Source organism: Peromyscus eremicus, chromosome 4 (genome assembly GCF_949786415.1).
Source record: "Peromyscus eremicus chromosome 4, PerEre_H2_v1, whole genome shotgun sequence".
Taxonomy (NCBI): Eukaryota; Metazoa; Chordata; class Mammalia; order Rodentia; family Cricetidae; genus Peromyscus; species Peromyscus eremicus.
Genome location: NC_081419.1, coordinates 87,004,109 through 87,031,233, shown reverse-complemented (window position 1 = coordinate 87,031,233; position 27,125 = coordinate 87,004,109). Strand labels below are relative to the sequence as shown.

The 27,125-nt window shown below is 39.0% G+C and overlaps 1 protein-coding gene across 1 annotated transcript in view; it reads left to right on the top strand.

Annotated features, from left to right (window-relative positions):
- The window catches only part of Ryr3 (ryanodine receptor 3), a 359,592-nt gene that overhangs the window by 20,305 nt on the left and 312,162 nt on the right, over positions 1-27,125 (top strand). Inside the window, exon 3 of the mRNA XM_059258921.1 lies at positions 13,174-13,281. Coding sequence (XP_059114904.1) covers positions 13,174-13,281 — 108 coding nt within the window. The remainder of the gene's footprint in view (positions 1-13,173; positions 13,282-27,125) is intronic.

Sequence of the window (27,125 nt, the reverse complement as noted above, 5' to 3'; positions counted from 1 at the left end):
GGGGCTAGTCAGCCAGAAATGGAGGAAGCAGGAAAGTAGGGCATACAAAATGAAAGAAAGTTTAAAAAGCCCTGGGGCAAAACATAGATGAATAGAAACAGGTTAAATTAAGTTAAAAGAGCTCATGGGACAAGCCTAAGCTAAGGCTGAACATTCATAATAGGTCTCAGTGTCTATTTGGGAGCTGGTTGATGGACCAAAGAAAATTCTAACTATAGCTTTGGGGAGGAGCATGATCTCTCCATGTAGGATACCTCCATTCAAATTCCTTTTATGAAATTATATTTTAGTGCACTTATAAGTAATTAGACTTCTAAATGACTTTTCCCGACTTTCTCTGTGTTACTTGTCCCTTACCCACCTCTCTTCTTTCCTATCATAACAAACCCCTCCCCACTTCCTGCAGCCACTGTCTAGCAATGCTAACTGTGCACAACAGCTGTATTTTAAATATCTGTGATGAATGCTGCATGCCCTGTGAAAATGTGAATATCTAGAACTGATAGTTTTTCTGAGATACTAGGAGGTTGTTGAGGAGTAGTTAACTGAGTTATCTGTGGAAAGATAACAGAACTTTTCTATTTTTCAGAAAAATATTTACAAAGCTTATTTTCACAAAGACTTTGGAACACTGAATTTTCTGAATATCTGCCCATGTTTCTTGCCAACTTCTCAAAGGCCAGAACTCAGTTTGTAGTCATATGCTTACTTCTCTAAAAACAAAAATACCACGTAGGGGGTGAAAAAAGTATATCTCACATGGAATTCTGGTTCCGTTTAAGAGTGGGGGGAAAGGGGTTGGGAGGAACCCTAACATTGAGAAGCCAAGCTATTGTTCTTGCCCTCAGTTACCCCAAGCTTCCTGTCCACTTCTGTCCTGCATCCGTGAGCTTCATGGAGCTAACCCAGCAGTCACAGGCTGGCCTGGTGCTGCAGATGCTCTCCAGCAGCAAGTAGTACTGACAATCCATGCAGCTAGGAATGCAGTGCAGTGTCTCTGTCTTCGGATAGCCTCCCCTTCCAGCATGCCACTTCCTCAGCTCTCCTGGGAACCTCATGTTATTCTCCAGCTTCTTTCCATTATGCAACCAGAAGGCCAAGTGATGCACAAGCGCCCATATTGGCTGCTGCTGGGTACCACTCAGTGACAGTAGAGGAAAATCTCACCATGGTTTCTGAATTCTGTAAGAACAGCTTCATCATTACCCAGAAGAGAAGAGAGGTGTACTGGCTAGTTTTATATCAATTTGTCACAAGCTAGAGTCATCTGATGGGAAGGAACCACAGATGAGAGATTGCAGCCACCAGATCAGGTTATAGGCTAGCCTAGAGTCATTTTCTTCATTAGTGATGTGGGAGGGCCTAGCCCACCCCTGGCCTGAGTACTATAAGAAAACAAGCTGAGTAAGCCATGGATAGAAGCCAGTAAGCAGCATTCCTCTGTGGTTTTGATGCAGAAGGACCTGTCTCCAGATTCCTACCCTATTTGAATTCCTGCCTTGGCTTCTCTTAATGGACTGTGATTCAGGATATGTAAGCCTTTCCTCCCCAAGTTTCTTTAGGTCATGGTGTTTCATCACAGCAATATGAACTATGACTAAGACACAAGGTTAAGTGAAATAGCAAAGGAATATGTGGGAGAGGGAATGATGCTCAGTGTGCCTTCTGTGAACATGAAAGGAAGTTTAAGGCTAAAACATGAACATTATCTTAAGGCTAGAACTTGCTTCTCCCCATTTCACTTAGCTTAGCTCTATCTATCTCCCCGTGTTTGGTAGCTTTTGTTATCCTAATCCCACCACCCTGTGTCCCACCTTCCTCCCTAGTGGATGTTCAGACCCCCTAATTTATTCATAAACCTTTCTTTTATTGGACACTCTGCCTTTCTTCCATCCCAATTCCTGCTACTTGGATGTGCCAGCTCTTCAGAATAACACCTTCAGACTATCTCACTCCAACACCAGCTGAAAGCTAGAACGTCAGGCTTGTCAGGTTCCTGTTAGGTATCTGCAGAGCCTGTTGTAAGACCTGTGCTATCCATGGGTGTAAGGTTCAGTTTTACACCTTACATATTCTATACTCATTTATACATTTTTATTTATTTTAGAGCCACAGGAAAAGTCAGTGCTTTAGGGATCTCTGCACATCAGCTGTAGATATTACTGCTGCTCATTAGTACAGTTTGCCTCTCTCGATGCCACAAGTTTCAAGTTGCCATCTATTGGCACCTTAGTTGTTTAACATGCCAGCCATGTACTGCCAGGCAGAAAGAAAAAGTTGGCTCAATAGAGAACCAAATCAACCATCCAACCTGTCACTTACGCTTTTCCCAGCAGGCATTTTATAAACCAGCTGCCCAACATTTTTTTTCCTATTCCTTGGCTCTCTCCCCTCTTTCTTATTTTTAAGAACATGAGGTTTATAGCATTGATTTCCACAGGCTCTTGATAACACTGTCCCTAACTGCCAGAAATAATGGGTGTTTGGCAGGATTCAGGTTTTCAGGGTAGCTCAGTGTTCCTTCTAGCTGAGACCTTGTCAGAGACAATCTCTCCTTACAGGGTTAGTGTTAAAGTGAGTTTTGTGCTTTGATAAGTGAAGTGTCTTAAAGAAGGCTCTAGATTGAGAATCAGCATCTCGAAGACATGCTTTTGCTTATTGGTCCTGTTCTGCAGGATCTTTTGAATATGAGTCAGAGACCCACCTCACAATTACATGGCTTAGTCTTTCCAAGTGTCTCCTGGAGAAAGATCCCTGAAATAGGAAATGTAGCACCAGAGGACTCTTAAGTAACTATGTCTCTGTAGTAGTATATCCAGAGCAAGATAATATTTACATTAGCTTTTATTTAAAAATCTCCAGGCATTTCCAAGAGGAACTGATGTCACAAACATCACCCTCACCTAAGTCTGTAAACATTCTCCATGGAAGAAGCTGGACTGCCACGCCTCTGTCAACCAGTATGATTCAAACAGCTGGAATAGCTGAGCATGGCCAAAGACACAGTTATGAGTAGCTTTTCCTCTATTGTTGTGTTCAATTAGTTTTTCTCTGTGAGACTTTTGTGGGAATTTATTTTCCCTGAATTTTGAAGCCCTTACTTCCCAGAAACAGTGGCATTTTTTCTCAGATGTTTCCACAAACATCCTTCCTAAGTATGTGTTTACAAAAGCTTACTGTCTCAAGTTTCTTTTCTTTTCTTTTATTAAGGATTAACAACTCCTGGCATTTGATAGTGTTCTCTTTCTCTTGGACATGGTTAGCATATTCCAGCCCTTTCCATCTGAATATTCTCTCTTGGTTAGAGTGAACTCGGGCCAGTTCAACACCTGTTAGCTGCACTCGGTGTGGGGCAGGAAATGCTTCAACTTCCAGACTCGCTGGATACCATGATTTTCGGGACAGCTCACAAACCAGAGAGTGACCCTGGAGTCTGGCTTTTGCTGACAGCATGGCACTCCTGTGGCGGGCTCCCCAGCCACCAAAAGGAGACTTCACTTCCTTTTGATTTCTTCCTGATTATCTCCACTAAAGCATTCTTCTAGCTATGAGTTTCAATTTTATGTACATTTAAATGTAACAGAAATGTGCTGTGGGGTGTACTGTATGTTAAATGTGTTGCTCTGGTTAATAAATAAAATACTGATTGGCCAGTAGCCAGGCAGGAAATATAGGCGGGACAAGGAGAGAGGAGAATTCTGGGAAGTGGAAGGCTGAGTCAGAGAGACGCTGCCAGCCACCACCCTGACAAGCAACATGTAAAAGATAACGGTAAGCCACAAGCCATGTGGCAACTTATAGATTAATAGAAATGGGTTAATTTAAGATATAAGAGCTAGATATCAAGAAGCCTGCTGCGGCCATACAGTTTATAAGCAATATAAGTCTCTGTGTGTTTACTTGGTTGGGTCTGAGTGGCTGTGGGACTGGCGGTTGAGAGAGGTTTGTCCTGACCATGGGCCAGGCATGACTGGAAAACTAGCTACAGAAATGACCAAGTAAAAACTTAGAATTCAACTTTTTTGAATAGTATATACACATGCGTGCAAACATATATATGTATGTGCACATATATTTTTAAAGACCCATTATCCTTTACCATAGCTAAATATTTTAATAACTTAAGGTTTTGTACATTTTAACTTGATTTAAAGATTATAGGTCTTAACAGAAACAGGCAAACTCTCTTCCCTCGAATTGCTTTAAATCAGGATGTGACAGGCTTAGCATTTACAAGTATATGTCCCTGTTTGGAACTTGACCCATCATCAGCAAAGTTGAATTGCCTTATGGAACAAATAGAAAGTTTACCTAGTTAACTGATGTCAGATTTTAGAACTTCACAAAGCCAGGCATAATCTTACCTGCCAGGAATTTTCTAAAGCTGTAAGCAGACCAGAACTTTAGTCTGCAGCTTTTACATTCACAGTGACAATTATATAGTGGACAAGTCTTTCTGAGATACTAAAAAAAAAACTAATATGCAATTCTGAACTTCATTTTAAAGCATGCGATTTGGGAGAGAGGTGGCCCAGTGAGATTAGAATTCTAAAAAGTTCATTTTCTCCTCTGGGATACTGATGCAGAATGAGTTGGAAAGCTGGGTTTGAAATTCAAGATATAAATGACCCAACAGAATGGTGGTGGGGGACAATAGTTCATGATAAATGGTATCATTTCATGAATAACTGGAAGACAGGAGCTCCTCTTTAAGGTCTTCAAGACAAAGTCATGTAAGGAATGAAAATATTAACTTTACTTAAATTGATCAGTACACATGGCATACCTGTTTGAAATATGACCCTGTGCCAAATTTATAAGTACAATTATTACAAGTTAATAAAAATTTAAATTGTAGTCGGGCGGTGGTGGTGCACACCTTTAATCCCAGCACTCGGGAGGCAGAAGCAAGTGGATCTTTGTGAGTTCAAGTCCAGCCTAGTCTACAGAGCAAGATTCAGGAAAGGCATAAAGCTACACAGAGAAACCCTGTCTCAAAAAACCAAATATATATATATATATATATATATATATATATATATATATATATATATATATATATGTATATATATAAATTGTTTATGGAGATGAAGCTTTTTAATTTACACTGATTAGATCTCTACATATCATATAAACAGAGAGGGGTGGGGAATCAAATTGTTGCATTGTGGCTCACAAATTTATATAATTAAAATAGCAATTAAGTATATAAAATTTACAAAAAGGGTTAAATCTTCTTTCCAGAAACATGGTCTAGAGGAAGCCTTTTAGCCTTTCTGAGTCTCAGTTTCTTCTTGTATAAAATATTTTAATCTCATCTCTCAAAAGGTTTTGAGGTAAGAGTTAAATATGACAATACTTAAAGAGCATTTAGTTCAATGTCTGGTGCAAGCTATGTAGATAGGTACATTGATACATATAAAATTGCATTGATTGATTGATGGATGGCCAGACAGATGATACATAGATAGCTAGGTGGATGGATTATATACATTTTGTTTTGTTTTGCTTTGCTTTGCTTACCTGTATATATGTCATCAAATTCCTCTGTATCTCAACTGACTGACTTCTAACATGGTAATAAAACAATTAACCATCTTTATTTTTTATTTTTTATTTTTAGAAATCTAGAAGCTAAGCAAAAGCTTTGACTTTAAACATTCACCATATACTTCTCTTTATAAGCTATCAACAACTTTTAGGGGCAACAGAGTTAAATTTGAAAAGTATTTAACTGTATAAATATTTAAGAGAAATCTGGTTGTTGTAGAATGGGGGTGTTCGGTCGATGACTGGTTCTGCTTTAGATTTATAAGCACAGTACAAATAATTATGCATTATCAATAATTGATTGGAAGTTCATAATGAGATCATGTCTCCTGTAGGTGGATGAGATAATGTCTATATACTCAAAGCTCCTGAATACAAACTATGCACTTATCCCTGTATGTCCTGATGCTGTACCATGAGATACCAGTCTTACCCAAATTCATTCCAGTATTAATGGAGTCTCACTGACTTGGCATATTTTTTTTTAAAAGAAAAGAATGATTTTCTATACAAGAAGGCTTGGAGAATATTCTTATTCACGTCTTTGAATAGAGCCACATTGAGCCATCTTGAGGACATGGCTATTAGTCCTGTTTGAAACAGTGTTGTAAGATGGAGTACACACAGTGGATATAGAAGCTAGGTTACTAGGGCCTGAGGCCAGTGTTGTTCCAGCAGACATAGTGCCCCTTGAGAAAGAGACTTCCTTTGTCTACACAATTTAAAATACAGGACAATGAACACCAGCTGGATTTGTTCCTTGATTAGGCAATCTCATACAGCATGATAGAGTAAAAGGGGGATGTATTCATCAGTTTTCCACTGTTGTAGCAAAATATCTGAGGCTGGGGCTCTATTTAAAAAAAAAAGCTTATTTAGTTCATAGTTTGGGAAACTGAAAGCCTGAGATTGGAATCTGCATTGATTTGGCTCTAGTAAAAGTCTAAGGCAGGCGGCACTGTGGCAGAGGTACAAATGAGAGAGACCACACAGTGGGATGGGACAGACATTAAGAAAAAGCCAGTCCTTCTCTTTATAGCAACCCACTCTTGTGGAAACTCAGGTTCCATAAGAACTACATTAATCCCTTTCTGGAACAGTCTTTAATGATCCTAACCACCCCTTGCCCTAGTCTTCATCTCTCAACAGTCCTTTAATGTGGAAACTTCAATTAATGGGATTTTCAGACAGAAAGGAACAATACACAAAATACAGAAGGTAGAGAGCTCACTTTAGCCATTAATTAAACAAAAATTTTAATCCTTTCTATGTACAAGAGGTCTTCTTGTTTGATAGAAAGAAACATTTTTATACCTTCTGACCAAGCTCCTATCTGGGTGACTTTCTTAATCACAACATCCCCAAAAGAGTTCATACCAGTCTTTATATACCAAGCTTCTTAGTATAGCAGTAGGAGGAGGAGTGTGTGTGTGCCTGTGTGCATGTATGTGCATATGCATGCATGTGTGTGTGTGTGTGTGTGTGTGTGTGTGTGTGTGCGTGTGTGCGCGTGCACTTGTTTTGTTTATAAAGTACCATGCACAGGAAAGACTTCTTCAAATTGGTTAAACTTTCCTTAGAAGATAGGAACCATGTCTTACTTGGCTTCTTGGTTCACACAGTAGCTAGTACAACACAAGATATATATTTTTATGTTCCTTAAATAGTTACTGGTTATGTGATGAACTTGGGAAAGGAGGGGAGATTAATTAGATGGACTTTAGTAATTCGTCTTGAGTGGGAATATGTATCAGTTTCTGACATTCCTCCTCTTCTCCCTGATCAGTGCATCTTTACAAATATCTAGGAAGTACCTCCACATTATCACAGAGAGTTCACCCATCTCCTGTCATCTGTTGGTCCATCTTGCAATGGGTAATGTCCTGAGTGAAACTGTTGTTACTGGGGTCTCACCATGACTTGGTCTTACTGATCGCTCACTATTTGTACCCTATCCCACCAATGGTAACCCGGTCACCCTCTCTTTCCTTATTTCCCATATCCAATTAGTCACCATGCCACACCTCTCCTAATTATTTCAAGATTTTCTGAATACATCCATTATCTCCATCCCTCCTGCCACTTTTTAATCTAAGCCATTACCTACTAAAATAATCTCCTAATTTGTCTTTCCCTTAGCCTATATCACTTTACAGCATACCTGCAACGATTTTTCAAAGATACAAAGTGGATCATGTTACTTCCTCCATAACTTTCTTTAATGCTATCCGGCGCTGTAAAGATAACATCTGTGTTTTCTTTGAAAATAAGGTGCCAGACACCATCACCTCTTTTTTTCACCTCACTGCTCACTTCCTAGTCTTGGTAGCTCTACCTTGACAAAAACATTTTCAGAAGGATCAACTCTTCATGCACCCATCTGCCTACCCTATCCCTCCCACCCCACACTGCCACCTTTGCCTACTTCCACCACCTTCAACATGGTTAACCTGGTAGCCTTCCTCACTCAAATATGGATACTTTGTTTCACAGTCTGGAAATTATCCCTTTGTTTTCTGAACATGCTACCAGATTACAGTCTTGAAGGTTAGAGACTTTGCTTTGTTTCTATACAAAATAGTGACTTCAAAAACAGAAGTTCCAAATAAATGAATATTTAAATTAGCTATTGATACTTCAACTCATCCTTCTTCATTGAACATCGTCTAACATTAAGTATTTACTAAACACTGGCCCCAATTTTGAACTTTTAAAAAATATTAAAACTTTATTACAAAGAACTTACAAATCAAAAACTTCATATACTGAAGTTAACTAGACCCAAAGCCTGTACATTTCAATGGATTTCTATTAGAATAGCCATTCTGAAGCTGTGGAGATTCACATTGGAAGTTTCACTTGCATCATCAACTGTAACTTTATGCACTCATCCACGACCAAAAAAATGAAAAGTATATAGAGTTAAAACTAGAAAAACACTTAGCTTTATGTCCTCTTTCATAACTCAAGTATCCATTGCCTGCATTCAGTTTTTAAGCTCTTCAAACCTAAAATGTTTATCTGAGGAGATACTATTTTACAAAGCAGGGAGCTAAGGAAAAGAGAAACCAAATTACTTGCTTCACATCACTTAGTGCATAACCTTTAGGACAGAGATTTGAATTTGGGCCATCCTATAACAGTGTCATTCTGCACAGAGCATTCTAACTTGCATTGAGGGCCATCTATTCACATAAAGGGTGCATCACAGAGATATGGCGCCATGTGAAACAGATGAATGAACAGGGAAGTCAAAAAAGATCATAACAATGGGAGAAAAAAAAATCTGTTAAATCCTGAGCAGGAGATCTGGAGAAATGACTCAGCCAGGGATACTCAATGCAATTTGTCCACAGCAAGAGTTACTATGAGCCATACATATCTGGATGATATTAGATTATAGAGAACCAAACATACCCTGCTTTACCTACTATGGTACTAAATAGAATCAGACTGGTTTTTCAGAGAGCCCACTGCCTTTTAAATAGGTAGACTTCAGCACGTCAAAACCTAGAAAAGAGAAAACAGACTGTGGTTAACTTTATGAGGGAGAGATGGTGATTCTCCTCCTTGTCATTGACTCCTTGCCTTGCTTCCTTGAAGGCTTCACTAGTATGTGCTACTACAATGTGGAATGTCTCTTGTGGGATACTAAAGAAATCTGAAATGCTCTACTGATAGAGGCATCAGATTCCCACCAGCTAGGGTGCAGAAGCCTCAGAAAAATTATGCTGTTGTGTAAGTTTATAGAGTATGGAGGATAAATAGACCTACCTCCTTGCAATTTTACACATAGTAGGACTAAATGAAGACTTGTTCCTGGCTTTCCAGGGCCCTGGCGTCTCAAGGTTTTCTGTAGGACACTTTGAAATGAAATGCTTATGTAGGCTAAGGACAGGCCTGGGAGAGTGATGAGGAACTATTTCAGAACAGATGTCAACAGAGTCTCTCTCCGTGCCGAGAATCATCAAATATGTGCCCCATGTCTGGCAGACAGAGTGACTGAGGCACAGGCTCCCCAGCATCAAGACAATGAGCTGGCCTCCTGAGAGACTCTCCTGAAGGCAGACAAATGAGCTTTGATGAGCGAGTGGCCTTTGCTCATTCTTCAGGGGTGCAGAGGTGGGAACTCAGTCCAGTTTGGAGTTTAATTAAGGATGGCAGCTGGTATTGCAGGTCAGATGACTCTGTGCTCATTCATGTCACAAGTTGCATTTTGTTTTTCTCCAGATATTTCTGTTACTCCCTTCTCTCCCTTGACACTGTCCATGCATTATTCTGTGTGCTATTAAAGTGACAGGATCACTTTCCCAAATACAAAGAGTTGCAGGCAGGGACCACATGCTAGAGATACAGAAACAAAACCATCGGTATCTGTAAGCATCTCCCATTTGAGATACATCCTCCTGATGCAAACCATCCCCTGCCTAAATGTACCTATTCACACCACTCATGAAAGTATTTTCTTGATTATTTTAGTACCTGGAGGGAAAGGACGGGTACAATTATAGCATGCCAATTGTCCATGTTGTCATCAACCCTCCATCTTAATGAATGATGGCAGAGACAAGAGCTTCTATCTCCTTTCCAAGCAAACCATACTGAGAGAAATGGTTGATAGATCAGGGACTCTCCCATATGAAAAGGTCTCAGATAGTTGGGAATGTGAAGGGAATTGATGAAATAGGTTGGTTATTAAAGACATATATAATGAGACTTTAAGTTACTAGCCCCCATTCAAACACAAACTTTAACTGCAGATCTTTCTGAATGGAAAATCTCCAAATCCCATGATCTAAAGAAGTCAAGTAGGAAGAAAGACTAAATGTTTCTGTTTTCTATTCTGGTGACATGAAATCCAAGTAGACACAGCTCTATAAAATTTCCTAAGATGGCATATTTTGAGATACTGTATTTGGTGGTATATGCTTACAGCATAAAGTCTCCAGGGAAATACTTGGTCATATAATTGCGTACTACTTATAATAGTAATACCCATGCTCTACTGGATGTGAGGCTCAGCTGTCTGCTGTCTTGAATTCCATGAAAATGAATGAATCACCTGCTTTAGAAATGAACTTTGAAAACAAAGCAAAAAACTGTGAAATAAAAATAATATGATATTCTTTGTAGGTTCTTAACACTTTCTCCTTGGTTAAACTGTTGTGACGAGAACCAGGGAAATTCCTGTTCTACCAGAATTCTGCGACAACTCGGCTTTTAGATTTCCTGATTAGATAGACCTTGTGGAGAAAGACCTGAAACAGAAAAGTATTCCCTCAAAGCCTTAGTAGAAAATACTTCAAAATGGAAGTCACCATAGCTAGTAGCCTTTGGAATAGGATGGCCCATTTCTAGATTAATACTTTAACTATGGGGTCTTAAAGCTTTATTGAAAACATTCCCAGAAGGTCCAACATATAGGACATCATCTTACATTTATGGCAGCAAATTCTTATTTTTCAGAACATTGAGGTTGGGAAGAGATGAGAAATATACAAACACATGAAAATAAAAGTAATTTGAAACAGTCAGTTCCATTATCTTTGTTTTTTAAATGGAAAACACTCGTCTGGGAAGTTACCTAACTCTTAGTAAAGGACTACCTTTACCTTTAAATCAGACTCCATGGAAACAGCTTTGCCTGTTTTGAAGCATTAGGAATAGCTGTCAGTTACTGGTTCCTATCCTGAAGAACAGACGGTGAGGGGTGGGGGAACTGCTTTTCTGTTCTTCTCAGAGGAAAGCTGTATTTGAGGAGCACAGTTTAAGTGGTTTACTTAGCAAAGCAAGCACTCCAAAGAGAGTTTGGAGTGGGCTGTCCCAAAGCAGGCATAAGAGCACAGTAGATTCTATGCTGTGTACTGTTTTAAAGGTTTCATGAATATTTATGAGGTATATGGGACGTGCTTGGGATAAAGTGACCCTTTTTCCCTCCCAAACCATGGTAAACCAGATCTCCTTTTTAGGGATTTTTTTCCTTCTGTTTCTCTAGAAAAGCTCACAAAGATGGGGGAAGTGTTCCATCAGAAGCACCAAAGGCAAGGTCTTTTGAGGATACATGCACAGCATTAAGACACATGTGGGGCAATGCTCAGGCACAGACAACCTGACATCAGCTTTGAGGACATGTACTCACAAAGGATATTCTGACTGTCAAACACAGCTACCTGGATACAGCTGTGGTTCTCTTGGTTATTTCATGGCTAACTCCTTTTTGAGAGAGCTCAAGATTGTGTGATTGAGGTCATGACTCTGTCAGTTAAGACATTTTGTTATCTGTATTATTTTTCTTTAAACAGGCTTTATGTTAAAGGCTGAACCCAGTGTTTTGTACTAGTAGGTTGCTCAGGAAAAAAAAAAAAAGACAAAGGCTGTCTGTGAGACTCCTTCCGCCAGCACCACACCTCATGTCCATCTTTTACCTCACAGCCCCACATTTCTCATTGGTGCTATTCTCGTCATGCTGATGTACTATCAAAGGAAGGATGGGCATTTAAGACAGTCACAAGTTGTATTCCCAAGGAATACAATACAGTACGATGAAACTGGATTGTAAGGTCCTGAGGACAATGGCCTTGTTTTTTATAACTTCCTCAATATCAAATACTGTATTTACAGAAATGCAGTACTTAAATATTTGCTAATCTAAAATGTTCTAATTGTAGGGAAAAAATCTTTACTGTCTTCATTAGTACAGGGAACAGTATAGGGTTAAACACATGAACCCTAGAGACAGTCTCCAAGTAAATCTGACTTAGCCAAATACAGTACTTTAGCAGATGACCTGAATATCCTATGTCTTAGTTTCCTGGGCTATTGACTAGGGCATTAGGAGTGCCTATGTTACTGGGTGCTTTAACAGACTAGGTATGTTATTGTATGCAGAACATTTAGAAGAGTGCCTGGCATAGAAAACATGCTCACTTGATGAGTGTTAGCTATTACTAGCAGTATTCAGGGTAGGTGCTTTAACCATTGGTAAGAAATATCCAGAACAAATGCTAATGTCATGATGATAACTGATCCATGTTAAGTGACTCTAATACATTAGAATGGTTATTATAAGGGTCATAAGTTCTTATGTGGACCTTTCCTTGTTCAGACCTATGTTTATGTAGCTTTTAATCCCCTTGCTGCCTCTTTATGCATGATCAAATCTAGGTTTTCTTCACAAATAAGCAGATTTCCTATGTTGGCTGTTGTAGTCTAAAGCCACACTTTTATCTAGTTCTGTCCTGTGAATTCTTGTGGATGAGATGTCAGTGGACTTCTTCCTTTGGTTTCACTTAGTCTTGAGTTTACATGAGCCTTTTCTTTCCTTCCTGTCCCTTCTTCAACAGGGCTGTGTGTGCTCTTCACCCTTACGTACCACCAGGCTTCATTCAAGCTGATCCTGACATTTTAGCCACTGCTCCCTTGAAGCTTTGCTTTCTTTCATCCTTTACAATCCAACTTAAACCCCATCCTAAGTTGAATAAGGGAAAGCTGCCTTGTTACATTTCGAACCATCCAGGTAGCTGTCATTTTAGTTTGTAGATGCCAGTGCCTTTGTGATGCCACTGTGTGACTGATCCCTGGCTGCTATGAGCAGGCATCCTCACTCTGGTTTTATTTCCACAGTACATTCCTCCAGATCTCTGTGTCTGCAATTTCGTGCTGGAACAGTCCTTATCTGTCAGAGCACTGCAAGAAATGCTTGCGAACACCGTTGAAAATGGCGGAGAAGGGGTGAGTACGTGAATCGTGCCCTGGGTTTGCATTAGACACCCCACAGCCACAAAGCATATTTGGCATTTTATCCTTCCAGTTTAGGACTGGAAAACCTCCGTGTAGAGATAGGAAACCTTTCATCCAAGTTTAGATACCTCTTACTCAGCAACTCTAATTCTTTCTCCTTTGAAATGACCAGCTCCCCTCAGAAAATAGATGAGCACACCACTAACACTGGCTAGGATCCCTTCTCCCCCTCTTACCTCCAAGTCTACCAGAGAACATGGAGAGGCCAAGAGCACCTTGAGACTAAAAATGCCTGTAAGGCAGATGATTTTTCCATGGAGAATCTCACTGAGATTTTATGAATCTAGGTAGAACACAACCATGTTACAACAGTTGAGAGAGATCTCCTGTAGAATTCTGGCTGATTTCACTGATGACAAGCAAATACAGTACTTTCTTAAGACTCTGTTGTCACAATTGTTAGACTGAGTAGAGTGCTCTGTTACCTTCCAGAAGGTTCTTCAGCCAGGGAGTTGATTGCCCAAGTATTTCAGAATTTTTAATTTTCCTATCCCCTAATGACCTACTCATTTATGACTGTTTATCATCAAATTCTATAATTGTAGTGCCTGGATATTCAAATCCAATTATCTCTGCTCCATCCTCATTCCCCATGCTCCACCTGATGACACTCTGTCTTCTGGGATACTGCAACAGCCTACTGACTGTTTTCATTCCTTTTGTACTGACTGCCTCCTCCCAGTCTTCCCCCTCAACAGTCATGAATTTTTTTCTAAAATTCATGCCCAATTAATTGTGTTCCCTTGTTTTAAATTCCTTTATTTCCCCAGTGCTTTGAGATGAATTCCAAACTCCCCAGCACAGCTGAAAGTCCTACAGTATTTGGTGGGTCCTATTCATCTCTCTGCCTCATCTGTCACTACATCCCACCCAGCGCTCAGTGTCCCAGACACATTAAACTCCTCCTACTGCCTCCAACATGCCAGTCCTCTTTGCCTCTGATCCTACCTACCAGCTACTTCCTTAGTGTGGCACAGCATCCCTCCTCCTCTCTCTTCCCTTGTGTAATCCCTCCTTATCCTTCAAGGAACCAGTTTAGACATTAGATCAGCCCAGAAGCTTCCACTGACCCTTCAAGTGTGTTTCATGGAAGAGACACTAAGCTTTTCTATGGCTGTTCTCTTCACTCTGCACTCTCATTGCACGTTTTAATTTTTCTCCTGTCCCAGAGAACATACTGCTCATGGGGAGGAGCAGTTTGCAGTTCCTAAGAAGCATAGTTTATTCTAATTTGACACTGATAAAAATCATTCACAATACATTTGTGGTTGATGAAACAGTGACCGTCAACGTGATTGAGTTCATGTTTACATTTTGGTCATTTTCCAGACCTTAATGTGATCTTAGGTAAGACCTCTAAAGGCTTAGAGCCAGAATGTTCTTGCCTATATAGCTAGTGTCTACATCTCCAGGATCATAAATGCCAAAGGTTTATGGATCTTCATTGTTCTGATTATTAAATAACTTGATATTAACTTTTCTCTGTTCCTCAGAGCATTGCCATGAGATCCTCTTTTCTCCTCCCTTGACTTCACTTACTCTTCCTTCTCCTCTTTGCATTAGCCTCAGCACCCCACATCTCCATGTACCCCCCAGGCATTGCCAGTTTGATGAAACAGCAAGAAAATACTTGCTTATTCTTTTTCCAAGATTCACCATGTCCAGATATCTTTGATGAGAAACCTGACTGATTTTAAGTATCGCCATGGTTGGTGTCAAATAAGACGACCTCTGCTCAAACCTGACCACTCAGTAGACCCAGAATAGATAAAGAGAGTTGAGTTGAAATAGATGCCTAGAGTGATACCTTGGCTATTGTCTTATCCTGTTATGTTCAAAGAAAATATTCCATAGGGTTCCTTGGCATTTATCATTTAGTTTGAATCACTCAGAGAATTCTATAAATAAGAAAGTAAACTACTTTGTTGCGGAGAATTTGATCCATAGACTTATTATTTACTTTGTCTTAAATAAGGACCAGTAACAACTTATTTTCCAAGAAAAATAAAAAGACAATTTAAAAAAAATGAAACTTTAGTTCTAGAATATATTAAACAAGGCCTCCTTAATTACCAGCTATGTTATAGCAGAAGTTTGTTCAATATAGTTGTATTTTTAAAGTGCATCTATTCTTTATAATATTTAGATAGTTATATGTTGAATATCATTGAAGGACTCTACTCTTTTGAAAACTCATTCAAAACAAATGATCCATGACATTTTATTATTATCTGTTGGATAAAGGGCACAACATTGATTTTGTCTCCAAAATTTATCATACTACCTTTTGTAATATTTTACCAAATATAAACAAGATCCAATGGTTATTTCCTATCTTATTATTGTTGTTATTATTATGGATCTCCACTGGCAATCTTAGAGATAGAAGGAGAAGAATTATTTTTTGAGATGGATCACAGATGGGAATGGTGTTCTCAAAATTATTATAGTTTTAGCATCCATTTGATGACTCTGCGAAACAGTTACCTGGATAACAGCTTCAGGCACTAGAACCTACTTGCAATCCTCTCACACTTCCATCTGGGCTCTTAATCTTTAGTGTGAGAAATGCTATTTTTATATAATCTCTCGAGTCTGTTTGTTTTGCTTTCCTGAAGTGACTGTGCACATTTACTATTAGCTGTTAATTTGATTTTAGAAGATAATACTCAGCAGGGAAGAAAAAGAAGTTTAAAAAATAAAAAGGAAAAATAAAGAAGGAAGTGAGCTAACACGACAGAGCATAATGAGACTCAGGGGAGCCTGGGGATGTGTGAGCAGGATGCTGCCTCCTTTTGATGACATGCCATTCTGTTTGGAAATGGCCATTTACTGCTTTTAAATAAGTATTACTTTCAGTAATGATCACGACTGCCACCAAACAGAATGCCTTGAAGAGTGTAATTCTTTTCCCTTTTAGTCAAAAATTGGTCCTTGTGTGCTGCACCTGTTCACTGCTGTGTAGCAACTGGGCATTTTAAAAAACGATTTCGGTTGTTGGCTCTTTTGAATGATGAGTGTACAGAAGCTTTTTTTTTTTTTTTGCAAAGATTAACCATTCTGCAGCAATTTCTCTTGCTAACAAAGGTACCTAGTCAAATTTAACAGTGGAGAATTATTATTGAAATGTCCTTAGCTGCAGCAAGTGGCATGTGAGAGCCAGCTGTATGTTGAAAGGGAGAATTAATTATAAGGGCCTCTGGTCAGAGAGGTGCAGTGCCTTTCAGAGAGTTCCCAAGCTAATCTCACCTGTGGATCTTCTCCTCCTGATCTAATCCCGTCTAATTTTATTTTGGGGAAATTACCGAAGAATAGAACATTGGCATGAGGCCAACTCTATGGTGGGTGTTTGAGATAAATGCTTACATGCAAATATTAAAATTTTTCAGATTTTTTTTACTGACCTCTAAGTTATGGAATGTTCATGAGTATCTAGCATGATGTGGAGCCAAGAACAATGTCCATTTCTCTCCAAGTCCCAATCCCTTCACTGTCCAAAAATAACTAATTTGCAGTATAGCAACACCCCTAAGAATCACACAGTTATATTGTCAGTCCTGCCTATCCTGATCAGGTGGTCTCTAGAATAAATATTTGTCTTTTTTGTGCCTTAATTCCCACCTCCCCCAAATGTACCCTTCCACACAGAGTGATAATCAAAGGTCAGTACTCATGACTGCTAGTCAGAGTACAGCTCCTCCTTTCATCTCTCCACTTTCTCCTATCACAGATTTTTTTTTAAAGAAAATTCACACTGTGACAAAGGAAGGATTCCCTTATGAAATGACCAGGTACATATCAAATCTAGTGCTGCCCAACTCCAAATGGGTTCTGACATTAAATGATACAATGCCTCTAGAAATGAAAGCCTTTGCTTAACACATTCACCAACTGCACTTTTTCTGTTAAGGGTTCTGACTTCGTCAATGTCAAGCCTGTACAACTGAAAGGAGAGATTAAATATGTATATGTGTACATATGTATGTACATATATATGTACACATATACACGCACTTATATATAAGCAAGGCTATGGTTACAATGTGAACGTTAATTTTATCCATAACCTGGAATCCTAAAATTATGTTTGACTTTATAAGCTTAAACATCTTGTATGTTAATACATTCAACCTTCTAACATTGATTGGAAATGTGACCTGGAAAGGTAGTATCTCTGCAAGAACCTTCATCATAAATACCCTCAAAGGGGTTCTTCTCTATTTCTATGTGTTACTTACACAACAGCCATTTACTCTAAAGTGAGTTTCAGGTTCCTTTCATTTGTCCTTGTCCTTAGAGTGGGGAATACTACACACAGAACATTTGCTGGAGAAATTCTCACATGTGATGTGGCATGCTTATCATGCACTGACCCTTCTTGAAGAATGCACATCTGTGCCTGTTGAAAAGCTAGGGACTGTTACTAAGGATCATGTGACCTTGTAAACAACCAATGAGAACATAGATTATGCTATTCATGCAAAAGACCTTAAAGCACAATTCTTTGCTGTAGTTTTTTACCTTACAGCCAAGTTCAGGACACGCAGCTATCACATAAAGTTTTAGGAAATTGCATAACAGGAAGGAATCTGCTACCTCTGATGCTACCAGGTAGCAAACAACAAATCACACAGTTGCTGATGAAAGTTTTCAGAAGACTTTCCTTTAATGGCAGAACTCTTACTGTTCCCAGACTTAGGGAACTTCTCCAGAATAAAGAAGGCTAAATGAATATTTTCCACCTTCTTCCTTGGTCCCTAGATCTCCACAGACATCTCTATATTACAGAAGCAAAGGAACCACCCCAACCCATCATCTAGTTTTAGCCTCTGAGTTTGAGATCTTTCTGATCCCTTTCTAATTGTCAAAGGAAAAATTCAGATTGAGAATGCATTTGATTAGGAAGAGAACAAGACCTGTGGAGGAAATGGGTACATAATTGTGAATCAGCTTGATACCCATTTATAATGTTAAAAATATTACACCTTTAAAAAAGATAAATTGTTTAATGGTTTACCTCCAACAATAGGTAATTCATTATGCCTTTGGAATACTTTATAAGGTTTTCTTTTTGAAAAAAAGTACAAGGTTACCTGTGTTCATATGATGGTATAATCCTAGCTTGCCTATATGTACACCAAAGCCCTAGAGCAAGACAGGTAGGCTACACCGGAATAGCCACAGTAGGTATGAAAATATGAACTTTCTTTGTACATGTTAGTAAAGAGCTACTGTCCCAAGCTGTTCAAAACCTTGCTTTCATGACTTTGTCAGGGACCCTCATTGCCTTCCCAGTGCTGTTGCCTTCCAGAGTATCAATCCAAGGACAGCCCCCTCCATCACTCAGTTTGTAAAACCAGGACATCACATCATTCCATTCTTAACTGAAGATCTCATACTGCAATGGTAGCATGTCTCATTCCATTCAATTATTAATTAGTTCGACTTGACCTTGCTTTTTATTTAGAAGGGAGAAAATCAGTTACAGATTCTGAAAGCTGCCCCCATTCATTTTTTAATCTATAGGTGGTGATCAACTCCTATTATGAGACCAATAATATTTTTGTGTCCACGCAATAACAAATCTCTTAGTAAATTGCTCTTACCTGCAAATGCTTGTCAAAACCTGCTTAGAATTCCCCTTACATATTTGCTTGTGGCAGGCAGCTTGTGTTGATGGCAAAGCAAGAGACAGAAGGTTTAGGTTTGGTCCTAAAGCTGCAACTAAGAAATGTAATTCTAGGCAAATCTCTTACAGATCTGAGACTTCAGTTGCAACATCTCTGAAAAAAGGACGTTATTTAGATATTCAATCCCTGATGGTTTGATATATCAAGTTCAAATGGGAAGGTGTCAACACCTTCCTCCTCTGGAATATCTGGTCAGCTGTAGCCCATCACTAAGTCCCTATGGAAATGTTGACCTGTTCATATCAGCCATTGTGCTTAATAGTTTGACTCCTATATTTAGACAGAATGAATAAATGTGTTGGTTCTTTTTCTGCTTTGGTGTGGGCAAAGATAACCTTCCAAAGTCCACCCAGGACAGTATCTCTGAGGGAGTAAGTGTTGATTATATACTTTGACCTTTAGAAAACATGGTTCTCCTGGAAAATCCTTACAGAAGGAAAATTATTGCATCATTTTCACAAGATTTGTTTCTTCAAATAGCCAACCATTATTTTTGAGAAATTAAATGTTGTTATAAATGTGAGGATTACAAAGTAAGGTTTCTGTGATTTTGTTTTTCACACACCAAATTGTCAAAATGTATTTATTTTCTCTTTCTCACTGTTCTTCCACAAGTTATGATGTGATTTGGGGATTTTGTGCTGATGGATGAATTTCAATGCTTCTGTGGTAAGATTATATATATGAAGAAATGAATTATTAACTTACATTTCATTTTTTGGACTAGTCTTTTTGATAACATGGTACTTACTTAACATATTCCATCTTGAAGCCATTACTTACTTCACAGTAAAAACCTTCTTTAATTAAAGAAAAAAAGCTGATTAATTCATTACAATAATTCTAAATTGCCTGGTATAAAGACTGGCCGTTTTTCTTGGGTAGATTTTTCTAATGTGAATAGCATTATGGGAAATTCAGAATAAGACTGTAACACTTCATTGTTTGCTGTTTCTTAGTGACATCAACACTAAACAAATGAAAAACAACAGCATACTTCAACATACAGTGCCACTTCTGATTCTAGCTAAGATAAAATAGTCGACAGGTTAGACATCTCTACCCGCTTGGTTCTCATTGTATTTTGTTTCTATTTTCTGTAGTAAGCTTCAGTCAATTCCTCAAATGAGTTGAAAGCTTTCAGAAAATCCTGTGCTCACTAAAATATCCATTCACTGTTTTGTTTCTTACTTTGCTAGCTCAGTGACCTCTCGGAATGGGTATGTTTTTACCTCCTTAATATACATGTACTTTGCATGGACAACTGACTCCAGCTGTATTTGTAATGATCTGAGCCTTTCACTTGTTAAGTGTTCAGGGCATTTCCATTCTCTGTGCTTCTGCTACTTTAAAAATAAAATACTACTGCACCACACATTTCAGTCTTGTAGAGCTGAGAGGTGGCTGCACACTTAGAAATCCCAGCCAGGCAGCTTGTTCTTCCACTGCTCTGCAACTGGGAGAACAGCTTGTCTGTGGACTTGGGCTTTGCTTTTATTTATTTATTTTTTGTCAGATTTTTCCCCCCTTCAAGCTGTTGAAAGTTCTTTTCCAAAGTTTCTCCTTTTTCCTCTTGATATGGTCTAGATAGCTTGTGTCCTTAGATTTCAACTTGATGAGATGGTACAAGTGTGCAGCCTTGCCTTCATTTAAGCTTCCGGATGCTTCAGACTTCTGGTAATATTATGCAACTCCAGCTCTGCTCATCCATAAGGCTGGAATTCATAATAAAAATGAAAAAAGCTAGTTTGGTATTCTTTTGTTTCTCTTGTGATATCTCCCAAAGTGACCCAACAGAACAATTAAATGTTAATACCAACAATTAAGAAGAGACATTAAGGTTAACTAGCTTTTTACATTTCTTCATATCCCCATAGAAACATTTTCAAGTGAAAAAAGTGCACAGAATTTTTAAAAGCTCCAGATCCTCTCAGATCCTCCACTTTGTAGTTCTTGCTGTAGCTTTCATGTAGTTGCCTGTTCTGTGATGATGCCATCCTCTGCTGAAGTGAAAGCTGTACATGAGACCAGTCTGCCTATGTGGTCCTGATGGTGTCTTGTAACCCTGAGAACATTTAGCTTTGCTGGTTGTTACACACACCCTGGGGTTCTTGCCATTCTTGCTGTAGACATTGAAATGCTGGTAGGGCAGCTTTGTCAAATGACCATAACCATCTTAGAAAGCGTGACTTTCTGATGAACAGGGATGTTTTTGTTTGGCTTTTTAAAAAATTTCAAGGCAAAATAAAACATATTTATTAAACTTTAAGAGAGGATAAAAAGAAGAATTTGGGTATCTGAGCTTTTTATAGTACATTGATATGTTTTCATGAGAGATTTTGCAGAATTCAAGATAAGTAATTGATATGGCAGAGTGGGTGCTAAGATAGGTTGTAGAAACAGGATTCTGCATCAGGAGGAATCATAACTGTAAATTGTTGGATATGTGGACTTAAGGTCAATATTTTCTAATGCTCGCTTACCTTTTACCAGTAAAGCACACTTGGAATTCAAGAAATCCTAAGAGAATAGAAACCCTTCCATTTATTTATTAGACAATTTCTTTGATCATGTAATTCATTTTTTAATAGCTACCAGAGTTTAAATTATATATTTGCAGAGAGAATTGGTTGAACTAGAAAAAATAGCTTGCTTCTGTTTTGTGAAAGATTAGCAAAAACACCAATTTGGATATTTGAGTAAACAAAATTTATCTTAATGCCAGAGAGTCCCTGATCCCAGTGGGGCACTGGAATTTTCATTTGAATAGGAACCTGGGGCAAGTGTCCCACTCCCCAGTTACCACTGTCTGGCTGGAGAACATGTAAGGATCTGAAGCAATGAAGTAAAATAGTAGGAAGAAGGCAGAAATAAAGACTAGAAGGTCTAGAGGACCTGGGGGTGTATGTGTAAATGACCCCTGTTCTGCAGAGGCTAGCTAGTAGTATAGCTGTTCGCAAAGATGGAAGCTGACAGTATATGCTTCTCTCTTTAGCTGTTGTTCCTTTCAGGCTTGGGCTCGGGATACATGGGGGGAACAGAGGGTGTCAAGACAGACTGAAGCTTTGTTCCAAAAGTGTAATTAAAAATGGGCCTGGGGAGTTTGCTTCAGAAGACCCTTCCCTGACTGACTTGCCTAAGTCCTGCTCTCTGGGTGTGGGAGGGGCAGGAGATGGAAATTCATGGTGGGCCTGCTCCTAAATATTGCTGTTTTCATATCTTTGCTATGAGGAAATTGAGCAGAACATACTGCTTTTCTGTGTATTTATCTCGATTGTTTTCTAAAATTATGACTTGTTTTTAAAATTTTTCAGAGCTCTTTTTTTAAGTGCCGAAATTTCCAGATTTTATTTTATTTTTTTATGGGTACAGATAACTCAGCTGTGATTGCTGGGTCAGCCATGCAGAGGAGACTATGGTGTTGACTTTCTAAAATAGAATGTTTCACTCTGCTCTGCAGTTCATAGTGCAGCTGCAGAGGATAGAGAGACGCCTCGTCCCAGCATCCTGAACAACTATGTCTCCACTCTTTGCTACCCTGGCAACTTTACATTTTATTTTCCCCATGGGGTTTTTTCCATGCCAGCTTAGTGAAGACTATCTCCAAACACTGATCCAAGTTTAGAATTTACCTGAATTTCAGAATTAATGATCCAGTGCCTCAAATGCATATTCTTTGAGCCTAGAAATGTGCCCAATAACTGCTGTACCAGCATGAACTATGGCCTCCTAACACTGGGGGATAGAGAGGGGATAACAAACAGCATGACATATCAAAACCTTTTGCTCTGCTCTTATCAATTCTGTGGTTAGTCTTGACTCCCCACTTATATACAGCATCTTGTCGTGATGGACATAAGCCCAGGAATGATTTTGGAATCCTCAGAGCAGTATAGATACCAGAAGCGGTAACTCTGTGACCCAAGACATTTGACCTCCAGTTGCCAAGTGTATGAACAACTGCTATTTCTCCATCCATCGTTACTTCTAGACATCTGTTTGGACAGGTGTCATAGGTGTAGAAACAAAGGTACAATGCAGGATTTACTAGCTGTTTTCAGTCTCCATCAGCGGGAGAAACAGTAGCTCTGTAATATTCCCAGGCTTATTCCAAAGGACAGTGTCAATTGAACCTACTATAGTATCAAATGGACCTCCCACCTTTCTTTCCTAACCCTAATCTTCTCCTATAACACAAATCCTCTCTGGCCGCTTGTCTCTTCCTTCATGTGGAACCACTGAGACTATGCTGACTTCACCTATAACTGTATTGATTTTATCTGTAATTTTTATTAGATTTTATTAGATTCTGCTGTTCCCAGGGCACTGGAGAATAGCCAATTCATAGAACTAAATCCTTGATCCTATCAGGTCCAACTCTAACTGGTTTCTTGCTTCTTCTAATATTTTACTTGCAGGAATTTCAAATGCTGTACGATTCTGCCAGTCCATTTTGTCAGCCAGTTCATGATTATGTACTTTTCTCTAAATATATTAACTTCATTTTAATGCTTTTCACAAATGTGGATAGTTTTAGTGAATAATAGATATCACCCAACATGTAGATAGATGACATTTCTCAACTTCTCCCCTTGCATAAAAGGAATGTGTTTATGTCTATCTTTTTCTTTCATTTATTGGACTCTGGTATCAAAACATAATTCTAGCAAAAGAAAAACAACCTGTTTTATGTTTATTTTTCATAAACTATGTTTACTTTAACAATAAGTTCCTTTAGTCCCTCCTTCTGAAGAATGACATTTTGATTGCTGTATCTTAGGAAATGTGTCAAAATAATCAAAAGATTTCCATATTTTACATCTCCCATTTATGTTCAATAATGTCTACTTCAATTTTTCCTCATATTTCGGAATAAGACATAAGTACATCCAGCCCAGATGATCATGTTTTTTACATACATACAGATATGCATCCCTCCAGAGCAAAAGGCGTCAGTGTCTATAAGATTGCTTTATATGCATAAACTTGATCCAGGAAGAGGAGCTTCAGGCTAAATCCAGAATTTTATTTTCTTACACACCCCAGGGGTTCCTAAGCAGGAACCTGCTGAGTCAGATTCTGTGACATCGCTGGTGTTCCTGTATCTCCTGAAGCAAGGTCCAGCTGGCTTCAGACCATTTAGTTTGTAGCCCATGAGACCTTGCACAGCATTCTGTAGAAGCTGGAGCTCCTGCAGTATTAAGGATTGGCTTAACAGAAACACATATCCACATTAAGAGACAAGCTAGGTCACCATGTTAACAAAATCAGTGTCAAGACCAAAGAATTATCCAGTGTTCTCTCCCATCCTAAATAGCCTTTCTAATTACAACCTTACTCTAATTTACATCTTTATTTTATAATCTAGTGATTAAAAAATAATTTCAATTTGGGGTTAGCATAATTTGAAGAACACTGCTACAAGATTTTGCTTCGAAACTCAAATATTCACCACAGTGACCATTTTTTACAATACAACATCCTCTGATGGATCAGTATCATCTTACGTTCTTATATCTCTTAAGATGTATTCCAAAGTATGAGTATCATTTTATCTTAGATTCCCAGATGCTCCCTGTTTGATCCAAGCAAGCATGTCTTTTTAAGATTGAGATTGGGGAAGATTTGGTCTAATCAGAAAAGCTACCTAACTCCTTGTAACAGTATAAGACTTTATTTGTGTAAAGAACATGGATTTATCATTCACAGTGATGAATAAAATATTTGTCTGGGCTCCATTTTTCCAACACCTTGTTTAAATATGAAAACCTAGCCGGGCAGTGGTGGCACATGCCTTTAATCCCAGCACTCAGAAGACAGAGGCAGGTGGATCTCTGTGGGTTTGAGGCCAGTCTGGGCTACAGAGTGAGTTCCAGGATAGGCTCCAAAACTACACAGAGAAACCTTGTCTCAAAAAACAAACAAACAAAATATGAAAACCTAATAAGACATTTTTTTTTCAATAGCAGACATCCTGTGGTCCATAGTTGTGCTACACTATGTTATATTCCTCCGTTCACATAATAAAAAACACTTTCATGGTCCTTTCCATCTTCTGGTTTCCTGGCAAGGCCTTCTAGGGTGTCAAGGAGGACTTCCTTTCTTGATCCTTCAAGCTGCATACACAGCTCTTGGTGTATATTGGCAATGGGGTGGTGATATTATTACAATAACTAGAAATAGCCTGCCTCATTCCAGTCTGTCCATCTTTCTCTCTGGTTCTGCTTCTCCTTGAGGGCTGCCTACTCACTACTGCTTTCAGACTACATGCGATTTGCTCTTTGAGTTCCTGGAGGAAGAAGTATTGATGCAATACTCTTTTTGATATCAAGTTTTATAACATTGCATTACTAGTAACCACAAAGCTCACCGAGAAACAACTGAACAACTGATTTGGTTTTTCCCTATCCATTGAAAAGGGCCAAGGGAAAAAAAAAAACAACAAAAACAAACAAATAAACAAAAAGGCAAACGAATATAACTGAGTTTTCGTTTCATTAACCTTATAGAATTTCTAAATCTGAATGATGTTCCACCTAACTTGTGAGCAATGGTATTTACGAGGTGGTCTCCTCCTGCTCCCCCCCCCCCCCGAACTTTGTGAGAACTCCACTTAAAATGCTTTCTTGCCTTGCAACAAAGCTTGCTCTGAGGCCTCGTGGCTTTGGGGAAGTCAGGTTTCTCTATCAGCCCAGTGTGTTATCCTCTCCCTGTCAGTTTGATAAATTCCCTTTCTACACAATGGGGAGAAAGTAGATCAGACGGTACGTGTTCTATTTGGGTCCCGGCTTCCATTCACAGATGTAAAGGAGAATTGTTTTTAAAATAAGGCTTTTTTCTCACTGACAGAAGGGCTAGGTGGTGAGAGGAACACCTGACCCTAGACTAGGTCTCTGGAAGGTGACTTTTTTTTTTAAGAGCAGCCAGTGAAAGGACTACCCAAGTATTAAATCATTTACAACTCTGCGAGATACCAACTCTACAGATATGGACAGAAGTGGAGTAGTGTAGCTGAGAGTGCATAATTTTGAGTAAGGCATACTTTGAAGGCCTGGGGACTTGTAAGACACAGAAGCCAGAGTGACATCATAAGATCAGAGGTGACTGATTCCAGTATTGGGAGGAGCATGTGTCAAAGAAGAAATGATGCCACTCCCCTAACTCCATCTCCATCTAGGTTCTGAGGAGTACAGAGGTGAGGAGCAAGGCCCAAATTTTTTAGGAGGCAGTTAGAGAAGTATCCAGGTGACTGCTAATGCTGTGAGGATGTGTGGATCATAGGTAACTAAGGGAGAGTTGAAACTCTTCCTCTGTCAAGGCTGGGTTGCCTTGAGCCCTTACCACACAGAGATCTTTGTAGTAGAGCTATGTGTCTTTTCACGTGTCACATGTTTGGCAACAGAAGTAAGACAGTGGCAAAGAGGCTATAATATCAGTTCTAAAATTATAAAAGCCATGAGGAAGCAATGATATTTGTTTACTGCATCTATAAAGTTCTGGAGAAACATTAGGAAGTCCTTCATGGGTCCCACAGGATGCTCCTGAGAGTACACTGCTTACCAATTGCTAAGTGCCATGCCAATTCCATGGATAAAGAGTCCTGAATGACTGAGGAAGTTCCAGAAGTGTGGATCTTGAGCATGAATGTGGATCAGTTACCCCAAGGACCGCTCTAGGGGTGCAGCTTGGTGTAGAACATTTACCTGATGTGCATGAAGATCTGCGTTCAAACCTTAGTATCTACATGTTTCCCCATTCAAACAAGAATTGACATGAAAGATAGGCCCACTACAGACAAAAGAAATCAAAATCTCAGAAAAGTGGCCCACTTTTTTGTGTTGTGGGTTTCTTTTCTTGTTTTTTTCTTGCAAAGTTCTTTTATGGGGCTGCTTCTCCATAATGAACCCACAAGGGGTTCAGAAGAATGGTGCCCTCAAAACAGCACCTGGTCCTGATGCAGAAGCTAAGCATCAGAATCATCTGCAGACCCCATGTACACAGAGCTCAGAGAATGGGTTTCACCACCTAATGTCATTTCCTGTACTCCTGGAAGAACTCAAGCTGTTTTGCTTAGGGATATAAAGT